This window comes from Plasmodium malariae (genome assembly GCF_900090045.1).
Source record: "Plasmodium malariae genome assembly, chromosome: 5".
Lineage (NCBI taxonomy): Eukaryota > Apicomplexa > Aconoidasida > Haemosporida > Plasmodiidae > Plasmodium > Plasmodium malariae.
Window position 1 is genome coordinate 1,456,926 of NC_041779.1, and position 12,178 is coordinate 1,469,103.

The window sequence follows — 12,178 nt, forward strand, 5'->3', positions numbered from 1 at the left end:
ATTAACTCCCCCGTTAGCACAAATTTTTATCTGACTTTTTTTTTCAAATATATATTATAATTACCTCCTGTTGAATGTTTAAAATTATTTACATTTGTAAAAGTGTCATTTTTCATTTTATTTTTCATAATAATACCATCTTCTCTACTTTGGCTAGTTCTGCTTGGATGATAATAATTTTTGTAATGTTTGTTAATAAATTTTCTGTTTGGATATATGGGGTAATTGTCATTTTTATTGCTATAATTGTTGTACTTCATCAACCCATATTTTTTTTCATCATTATCAAAACGATAATCGCTTCTGTGTTTGTCTCTTTTTATAAAATGATGTTCATTATAATTCTTATCGCCATTATAATGATTATAGTCATCATCACCATAACTATCGTCAGTACAACCAGTGCTTTCTATGAGTCGACTCTTCATATAATCATTTTCCTTACAATAATAACGGCTTTCCTTAACTATATTTTTTCTTTCGTGCTTACTATTAAATTCTGTGTTTTTATTCATTTCAATACAGTCACTATTATCTTCTACAGGTTTTTTATCACAATGTATGGTTTCCATTTTTGAGTTATCTTCATTTTTATAATCATATTTCGTAGTAACTTCTTGCTGTTCTTCACCTTCTGTAATATTCATCATGTTAGTTTTACAATTGCCAGATAAAACCTCTTCATCATGGACTCTTTTATTTTCACTGCTACATCCATTTTTTTGTTCATATATATTTTCATACCGGTTGTAATTGTTTTTGTATCGATCAAAAGTCTGATGATTCCTTGTGCTGCTGTCATACCTTTTTTCATACCTTTCATGTTTACCACTACGTACATTCCTATCGTATATATTACTACGATCATACCTGTCATAATACCTGCTATATTCACGCTTCCCACACTTATCATACTTACTACTTTCACCTCTTTCAGATCTTAATTCCTGTTTGTTACTATCATGTCTATCGTGTTTTTCATGTTTTCTATATCTCTTATATTTGTCTGAGTAATCTTTATACTTATTATTATAACTACTCATTTTTACATATTTTGCGTAAAATTTTTCTCTATATTTATGATCACCATTTTTTTGATACCTTCCAGCAAACTTATCTTCCTCTTCCTCCTCTACATTACCAAAGGTGGAAGCCCTACCACCACGTTCCCTGTAATTTTTTGTGCCCTTATCATCTTCACATATATTGTTTTTATCATCTTTTAAATATGTTTTGTTATTATTATCTTTTAAACATGTTTTGTTATTGTCATCTTTTAAATATGTTTTGTTATTATCATCTTTTAAATATGTTTTGTTATTATCATCTTTTAAATATGTTTTCTTATTATTATTATTCTGATAAGACACGTTGTTATAATACCTTCTTTTGCACTTGTTGGTGTATTCACTTTTATCATCTTCATAATGATATATCTTATGTTTTCTAAGGTTGTCCTTTATGCTACGTTCACTACGTACAACTTCGTCTGCTGCTTCGTCTACTATTTCCCCCTCTGCTTCAACATCTTCTCCCTTATCACTATTCCATTTATTCAAATTTAATGGACACCTTTTGGATATGCTTGAATGTCGTTCTCTGTTTTCGTTATGTTTGTAAGTCGCTTCCTCATCACACTCATCAGTGTTGCGCTTATATGATAAATTCCCGTCATACTGATCTTTCCCATTTCGATAAACCTCTTTCTTAAGGAGTTTCTTCTCTACACTTGTTACTTCCCCCCCTTTTACAAAGTCACCATTTTTACTTGTAGAATTGTTTACATTTTTTTCCTCATTAAATAAATAATCAGAATAAAATAAATCCGCTTCATTTTTATTTTCACTATTTTTTTCTTCTTTCAAAAAAATGTCTATCAATTTATTGCGCTTGTTCATATCATCATCCTTGTTCTGTGAATTTCTCTTATCTTCATTATAGTGCTCAACCCTTTCTACATCTATTTTGTCGTATTTTTTAAAATCGTCCCCTTGTTCCATCTCTTCCTTAGTATCACTGTGTTCACAAGTGAGATAAACTTTTTTTTTTTCGTATGAATTTCTCGAATTTTCCTCTTCATTTTTTACAACTGTATTATCCTCATCACTACTGTTATCATGTTTTATACTTCTATTGATTTCTCCTCTTACGTCTGAAGTTTCGATATTACTATTTAAGCTCAAGTAAACTAGATCAACTTGATTATTACTTCTTTCCACAGATGTGAAATTCTTTCTTTCCAAATATTCGTCCGCTCCACTATTAATGTTATCTATATATTTTGATTGTTCTTTCATTTCATCAATACTTGATGGTGAACCCTTTCTTATATTTTCATGCAATTCATTAATACAATCGTTAACGTTATTATTTCTTTCATCATATTTTTTTTTTTCGTCCTCATTATAAAATGATTTCCTTACTCCACTACGAACCTCATCATTATCATTTTGATTCACATTTTCTTTGTTGTTATACGAAAAAACGTGAACATGTTTATCGCCTTTATCTACATCTACTGAGTAATTTTTTTCTGTGTAAAATATTGTATTAACTTGTTTATAATTATTTTTTTCATTCATATTTTTTATATCTCTATCATTTTTCGCCATACCTGTTTCACTGTGGGATGATAATGCCTCTTCATTGAACATACGATGTGTCTCTTCTTCCTTACAAACTTTATTATTCTTTTCATCATCTTCTCTTTTTCTTTTTTTAATTCTCGTATTGAAAAGATTGACATTTTCATCATTTCCACTAGATTCATTTATACTGTCGCAGCTATTAGGTTCAATGTTTGTAATTTTCATTTCTCCCCCCTTAGAGAGAGAAAGACAGATTTTCCCATTACTATTACGGTTACTACCACAGTTACTGTTGCTACTGTTGTCACTACTATAATCATTATTATTATTATTATTATTATTATTATTATTATTATTATTATTATTATTATTATTATTATTATTATTATTATTATTATTATTATTATTATTATTTTTATTATTATTATTATTATTATTATTTTTATTATTACTATTGTTACTATTACTGCTGTCATTGTCAATATTATTTTCGTTATCATTATGGACACCTCGGTGCCCTTCCGTCTGTGCTTCTTCATCTTGTTCGTTAACAAAGAGCTCTTCCTCTTTTTCGACCAAAGGGACAGGACTAAAAACATGTACTCCGTTGTGTCTATTTATTAATACCTTCTTCTTATCACCATTTAGAGAAGCATCAACATGAATAACATTACTTACATTCGATACTTCAAATATTTCATTTTTTATGTCAGCTTTTTTATTTTCAAATATGTTCTTTGTTTTTTGCCTCTTTTTTTTTTGTTCCTTACTATCATTTGATAATACTACTTCATTATCTATATTCGCTAATTTTACAGGATGTAATGCCCCTTTACCTTCTTCCTCATTAGAAACACAGTTATTCTTAAATATATTTCCACATTCCATCTTTTTCATCATTTTCTTCTTCCTTTCCGTTTCTAACTGAGCTAGTTCTTCAAACTCTTCCTTTTCATAATCTTCTTTCTTATCGACCTTGTCATTTTGACAATTAATATTATAAAGGATTATATTTTGATATTGCTTATTATTATTTCCCCCCTCTATTTTAGTCTCATTTGCATGAACAATAAATTCATTAGATATATTATTATTCTCCTCCACTGTCACATCTTTAGAAAAGTTTATTTTCGTTCTGATTTTATTTTTTTTGGGGAGCACACTTTTCAGAGTCGTTTTTTTAGTATTCTTACTGTTTTCTATGTTGCTTAAAATATCGTTGTTAGGTGCTGTTATTATATTACAAGTAATTTCATTATCTATGATGTTGTAAAGATGTTCATTATTTTTCTTATTATTTTTTTTAAATTTCTTATTATCCCTTTTTGCATGTGTTTCTACAAATGTTCTAATAGTCTCCACAGTACTGTTATCATCCACTTTTTCATATGTCCTTGTCACATTTTCACTTACAACCGCCATGATATTATTGTTGATTTCATTTATTCTGTTTTTTCGATTTGGCTCTGTGTAGTTCTGGGGTATATTATTATCCTTATTATAACATTCAACAAGATGATTGTTGTCACTGATTCCAAAATTAGCATCACTGTTGACATTTACATTTTTTATAACTGCATAGCTGCTATAATGTACATCCTTGACATCGAAATCCTCAAATGTACGTTTATTTTCTGGTTCAAAATTTCTCCCCTCCTGTAATAATGGCCCATTAAAATGATCCCCCTCCTCCTCTTCCTTATTATTCTTCAGCACAATATATTTTTTTTTTTTCTTTTTAGAATTCTTTTCACAGTAATTCGAATCATCATGATATATTGTATTGCCCGTTAATGTCAATTTTGTTTTTTTGTCACTCAATTGTCCACTTTTCTTATCACCTATTTTTGCACCCTTTTTGTTGTTTTTTTTGACACCTTCTTTTTTCCCTTCCTTGTTCACTTCTTTACAGCCTACATTGAAATTATAATAACTTTTTAATATTTTTTCTTCCTTATTAACATATCCCTCTCCAAGGTGTGAAGTGTACTTAGGGCTCTTATCACAGTGTATGTTGTCTTTCTTACTACTAGAAGTATTTTTCTTCCCATCATCCACATTGATATATTTCTTAAATTTATATTTCAAATGGGGTATTTGATATTTTATATTCTCATTAAATATACTAATTTCGTTAATAATTTTTTTGTAATCATACGAAAATACGGAAGTAGCAACTTTTTTCGCCTTAAGTGAATCAGAGCTATTGTTATGACTATCGTTATTACCGCCATTTTTTCCGCTAATATTATTGCCACTGATATTATTACCGCCGTTGTAGTTACTATTAGTACTGACCTCATTAAAATTAATGTTGTGAGCGTAGTTAAAATATATATTATTGCTGTCCATTTCTTCTTGCATGTCTTTATAAATATCATCGTGACTTCTCTTGCTTTTGTTACTATTATTATTGTTGCTGTTATTATTACTATTACTATTGACAGTAGTATTGTTATTGCAATTGTTGCTATTATTATTACTATTATTCTCTTCATTATTATAAAAGTAAATACTATTTTTGTTTATTTCGTCCACACTATATACTGCGGAAACGCCCTTTGAGTATATAATTACACGGTTACTTAAAATGTGTTTTTTCCAATTTTTTGCATTTAGTATAGTCGTCCTTATTTGATCTTTTTCGAATTTATCGCTGTTATTAATACTATTATTACATGATGTAGCATTATTTGAAAAAGTACCTCTGGTATTTCCACTGTTAAACTGATTGCTTCTATTTTTAATGAGTTCTTTAATGATACTCTTGTTTTCGTTATAGTTCAAGTTAAACGTTATGTATTCGTTGATTTCTCTTTTCTCGTTTTTTTCGTTCCTTTCGCCTTTTTCGATTTTCTCATGCTTCTTTTTTTCCCTCTCTGCAGCTTTTTTGTTCATGGCTACCACAAAATGATTACTACTCACATTATTCATATCATCACTATGTATTATCATTGTTTTGGCTTTATTTTCATTATTTTTTTTACTGTGTGAAGTACACTTTGCACTTTTTTTGGGGTTCGTTTCGTTTTTATTTAAAATGAAGGAGTCTTTTAACGAATTTTTCTGCATATTTATGTCATTGTATTTTTTTCTAGCTTTATTACTATTATTATTATTATTATTACTATTATTATTATTATTATTATTATTATTATTATTATTATTATTATTATTATTATTATTACTATTACTATTACTATTACTATTACTATTATTATTATTATTATTATTATTATTATTATTATTATTATTACTATTATTATTACTATTACAATTATTATTACTATTACAATTATTATTACTATTACAATTATTATTACTATTACAATTATTATTACTATTACAATTATTATTGCTATCATTATTATTACTATCATTCGCCAATGAACCTCCATTTGTGTTGGCAACTGAACTACAAAAACTACTTCTGCTCCTTTCATTAACTTCACTTAAAGGAAGACCTGTCATTAATTTATCAAGTGAGTAGCTATACGATAAATTATTGAAGTAATTTTTTCTATATATCATCGAATTAGCATTATTCGAAATAGACCTTCCATTTTTATGATTGTTAATATTTTTCTGATAATTATTATTATATGTATAGCTACTATCTATTCCTCCACTCTTGCGATATTCATTAATTTTAATATAGTCATCTAACGCTAATTTTGCAAAACCTTTTTTAGAAAAATCATCAATTTCTTCATTTTTTAATTTTAAATAATTCCTTATCCCCTCCTGCGTTATCACATCATCTCCAATATTCCTCATGCTTCTAATATAATCCATGTCACTAACGATATGATCATTATAATTCTCGTCCAATGACATATTAAAAAAATCTTCTTTCGATTTCGTGTCCTTATGTGATGCACTTCTTGGTGATACGCGAATCATATTATCATTCATTAAAAATAAAAAATTTCGATACTTTTCGTCAATAGTGTTTAGGGACTTGCTTTTCTGAATTTTCTTCACACTTTTGTTGTTATTTAAATAATAATTTTCAATTAAAGTGTGAATGTTGTTATCTTGTGAATGTATGTCTGGTCGATTAATGGGCTTATTTAAAATATTCATTTCTCCTTCAAAACATTTTTTCGAAAAAAATGGATTTTCATCATTTAGCTGTTTTTCACGGTAGTTATTATAGCATCTAAAATTGGCATCGTTTTGACTCGTATTTTTTATATTTTCGTTAAACATATAGCTATGGTGATGGTGATAATTACCACTAAGATCACTGTTAGGACTGGCAAAATCAACCATAGCTCCCTTTTTGCGGTTATTGCTACTGCAGCCTAAGTAGTACGATACTATTTTATTATCTATATCTTCCGTATTGAAACTATTGTACGCATCACTTCTTTTTTTATTTTTCCCCCTTTCCAAGATTCTATCAATATCATCTCTGTTGTATTTGTATCCAATTTCATTTTCATCAAATGGTGTGTTATTATTCTTGCAAATAATATTGCTCTTGATATACTTCTTTTTCCCTATCACTCTCCCATCAATATCATCATCACTTCGATTATCAGTACCATAATAACTATCACCTCTATCGTTAACACAATTAGAACCAACTGCAAACTTGTCAATATTATTGCACAGCGTGTCTTCAATCCCATCTTCATTAACAACAGTAGTTGCACCACCTTTACTGTTATCATCCTTCATTGTATTAAAGCACATGTTATACAATTTCCTATCATCATCGCTTCCGTCGTCATTATTTATCCTGTCTTTATATTTTGCCATTGAAGTGTTAAATTTTCTAGCATAATTTACACAATCATACTTATTTTTTAAAAGGTCGTTGTTATGTCTTTCACACCTCTGTAAATAGAGGCACTCGATATGGTGATGCTGTCCCTCTCCATTTATTCCATTTGGATTATGATGCTTATTCTTTTGATATAACTCCCCTGGTGTGTTGTTTTGGTTCTCTTCAACGTTACAACAAATATTGGCGTGAACATTTCCGCGATCATTCGTATGAACATTTCCGCAAACCGTGCTGCACATATCACTGTTAACATTATTATTTCCATGTATAAATTGTAATGAACCGTTCTGTGTATCCTTCAAATCGTAAGGTGGAAAATGTGCAAGTTTGCTGCTCTTATAAGTATAATGGCTATTCTGAATTATTAATTTTCTTTTGTATTTTCTTATTTGTAAATAGCTATCTGATACGTAACTTCTTTCATCAACACTGTCCAGTGAAATAGTTTTACTGCTACAAAAATCATATGAGCTGGATCTTTTTACCTTGTTATGGTAAGAACATAGGGAAGCGCACTGCGAATGCTCATCCTCTAAAATTTTTCTCTTTAATCCAATATTGCACAATATATCCTCATTCATCTCATTATCAACTTTATTATAGTTGTATTTTGGTAAAGATGAAAACATCTTATGAATATTTGATGGGTTTAAATAATAATTTAATTTGCTATTTCTTAGTACGTTCCAGTATTTGCTGCTCTCATCGAGCATGTTCGTAGTACGTTTATTTTCCCCTTCGTTTACATCATATCCATTATTATTACTATCGCTAATATCATAATTAACATCCTTATCATTACCATAATTAACATCTTTGTTAATATCACACTTACCATTAACACCGTTATCATTTTCCTTTAGGCACTTATTCTTAAAAATATTACGTGAAAACGAATTTTTGGATGCATGCAAGGAATACGAGCGAACATTCCTCTCATGCGATACGGACGTTGAGACTGACAAATTGTTCAACAGATTTTCTTTTTTATTCGTTTTTTTTTTTTTTCTTTGATAATTCATTATATCACTGTTGATACTACAGTTTTCCTCTACATGACCATTACTATAAAAAATATAATTTATATCATCATAATTAATTGGGTAAGAATAATTATTCCTCAAGGGGCTATTTAACACAGCCGCCATAGATAAATCGTTGAATTCATTGTTTTCTTTAGGACAAAACGAGGGATTTTCATATAAAACCGATTCACTATATATTCTACCTCTTATATTAAATGAATTATTATCAATGAAATTCCCAGTGTTTAAATTATTTACTTTTGATGATTTTTTACCTAACCTATTTGGACAAAAAATCTTCTTTTCATGCACTTTACTTGTGTCTCTATTATTGTTACCATTCTTGTGCTGTATCTTATTTTTTTTATTAACTTTAGATTTTATATTACTCATATAATGGTCTGTATTATTTTTTGCAAAACTCTTTAAAATTTCTTTCATTTTATATTTTTCAAACTTTTTACTTTTCTGGATAGGACAAATAGCAGAAAATGTTTCTTCTCCTTTCGTCATATTCTCAAATTTTTGCATGTTTTGAGAGAACTCTGCATTGATAATTTCCTCAACATACATTTCTTCTTCCATTTCGCAGTTATTATATTTGCTCCAGAAATTTAGTGAACAATACCAATTATCTGGTAGAACACTAATATTAATATGTGAATCGATTTTTCTCCATTTTTTACAATTTTCACATTGCACCCAATTTACTACATTATTCGACGTACCATTGGTTCCTGCTTTGTTGCTATTGATATCTTTTACTGGGCTGTCCATATTACTTTTATCTATAGCACCATTATTATGACTATAACTAATACCATTAATATGATGACTATTTTCAATATGGTGCTTTTTATTTTGCACAAAACTGTTATTATTATCAACATAATTTTCACTATAATCAGGTGTTATTTTTGGATCAAAATATTTTCCTGACATGGTCAGATTATTTTGTAATAAACCATTTCTTATTTGATCATCTTTGCACACATTAAAACTAGATAAATTTAGATCAGTCACACTATTAATAGTATTACTATTATTGTTAATACCCTCCAAATTTTCCTCATATTTATACCCATACATATGACCATTTGGAAAATATGGAGCAATACTTTCGTTAATTGTAGTTTTGTTAAAATTCATAGTTCCAATGTCATCTACTTCATTAGTCATCTGCAAAACAATTTCTTTTTTTCCAGGATTTTTTTTTTTTTTTTTTTTTTTTTCAATTTTTCTTTCTTTTGATATATTACATGAACTATTATTAATATCAATATCTTCGGACGATTTTTTCCTTTCATTGAATAGTGCAAAATTTGCCTCTTTTTCTAAATACTTTATATTTTTTTTCTCTTCTTTTTTGTCATATAAGCCATTTTTCCCGTTTTTGTCGTTTTTTCCATATTTCCCACTTTTCCTTTCATTTAATGGCTTATATATTTTCTTTTTCAAAATGCTGTTAACGATGAAGTGCATATTGGAATAAAAAGGAGAGCAAAAGCTATTTACATTTTTCTTGTAATTCTTATATTTTTTTATATTATTACAAGTAACGTACATATCGTTATCACTCATACATAATCTCCACGTATTTAATTCCTTCTTCCTTTTCTTCTCATATATACCACCCCCATCACTGTTACTTCTTTTGAATATATTTTTCCTTTCATTCTTTCTTTTTTTTTTATTCTTAAAAAATAAATTCATAAAAAAACTATTTGTATTTTCTTTATAAAATAATGTGCGTTGTTCGTCTTTCTCATCCTTTACATTTTTCTTAGAATTTATTGCTTTTTTCAATACTTTACAATTTTTGTACAAAATATTTTTTGAATTATTATTATTAAACTTGTTAAAAAGATGATGATCTGCATTATAATTAAAGCTACCTACACTAGTATTATTTTTAAGTTCTTCTTTTTTTGGTGTTTTCTTTGGAAGGCACCTACTTTTTTTTTCATTCATATTCTTTGTTTTTTTTTGAGCGTTCACTATTTCTACATCATTGAACTTGACATTGCATTTATCACTGCATTCTTCATTGCCTCCAGCCCCTCCGCCACTATCAAAATGGGAAGATAGTTTATTAACTGCAGAAAAGTTGTTGATGTTTTCTTCATTGCTGAAAAAATTTGCATTCGCCACAGATATATCAAAATAACCATCAGATTTGATATAGCTACATTTTTTATTCACATTAAAATAATTTTTATTATGATGAGTACTTTTTTGTTTTGGATCCTCTTCCATGCATGTATTAGTAGGAAGTACATTACTATCAGATTGTGGATTTGTAAAATTAAAGAATTCCTCGTTTTTTGTTTTTAAATTTTCTGTAATATTGATGTCATTCTTATTAGCAGTATTATTAGGAGAGTTACAAAATTGGTTAAGTGATTCATATTCATTAACTAAGTTAACCATACTATTAGAACTAACATGTTTACCTAAATCATAGTTATAGTTTACTATTTCCTCTTCAATATCACAAGAATTATATTTCGTATCATTATTTAAATTACAGTACCAAATTTTTGGTAATTTATTCATATCAGTATTTGAAGGAAGCTTTCTCCATTTCTCACATAAATCACATTGTACCCAGTTGTCCTTTTCAGGAATATATAAATCACTATTCGTATTACTATTCATTACTATTTTATTATTTATATTTTCATTTTTTAATATCTCTACGTCATTGCGAATATTTGCATTTTCAGTATTACTTGTTATGTTATTATTATTTAAATAATTAAACGTATTTACTATGTCTAAATTTATATTAGAATATTTCCTTTTTATATTTTTTGTTTTTTTTAAGTAGTTATTTTTACTTTGCTCATAATATATTTTATTTTCATCATTTGTTGATTTCTTTTTTATCATAATTTTAAAATAACATATATAAGGCAAAAAAGGAAAAAAGTCTTCCTCTTAAGACAATACCTTTTTTTTTCTCTTTCTCCTTATCCTTCTTCTTACCGCTTCTTCTTGTTCTGCCTCCCTTATAAATCTTAAACTTATATTCAATTTTTCCCTCCTACATGCATAAATTTAAGATAATATACTTGTTCGTCTATGTATCTGTCTGTATACCTTTATATGTTTGCACACGTGTTTATCTAAGAATATATATATGTAAACATCTCTGCGTATATGCATATGTATGAAACGTTACGCACTTAATTTAAATCCTTAAAACATATTTTGCTATGCTTAAGATAAATCATACTATTTTACAACAAAAGTATAATGCTTTATCAAAAAAAAAAAAAAAAAAAAAAAAAAGCAACAAATATGTATGCACATATATATATATATATTTATTTATGTATATATGTGCACGTGCAAAATCTGTTACGGATCATAAAACATTATGGCCTTGCAATAAATTCCATATAGTCGTATTTAAAATATATCCTTTATTTTTATATTTTTATTTCACTTTAACACATTAGAAATAAAACTAAAATTAAAAATTCATATGGGGAAAATGTGCGCAAATTAATTTTTGTAAATATTACGCATATGTAAAATATAAAGTACAGCTGAAAAAAAAAAAAAAAGACAAGAAAATAAAGTTATACTTATCAAATATTTACATATATAAATATATATATATAATAAATGAACTTTTCTTAATATATTTTAAAACAAATTAAAAATCACGTTTTTGTAAAATAATACGATGTTTAAAATATAAGTTTAGGCGAATTAGTACAACATTTTACAAAAATATTCTTTTTCACAAGCATATATTATAT

The 12,178-nt window shown here is 27.5% G+C and overlaps 1 protein-coding gene across 1 annotated transcript; it reads right to left on the minus strand.

Annotated features, from left to right (window-relative positions):
* Positions 1–26: 26 nt before the first annotated feature.
* Positions 27–11,300, minus strand: PmUG01_05037500 (zinc finger protein, putative; the record flags this gene model as incomplete). Its single annotated transcript, XM_029003592.1, has 1 exon — positions 27–11,300. The coding sequence occupies one exon, from the start codon at positions 11,298–11,300 to the stop codon at positions 27–29; it is 11,274 nt and encodes a 3,757-aa protein (XP_028860522.1).
* Between the last annotated feature and the right edge of the window lie 878 nt (positions 11,301–12,178).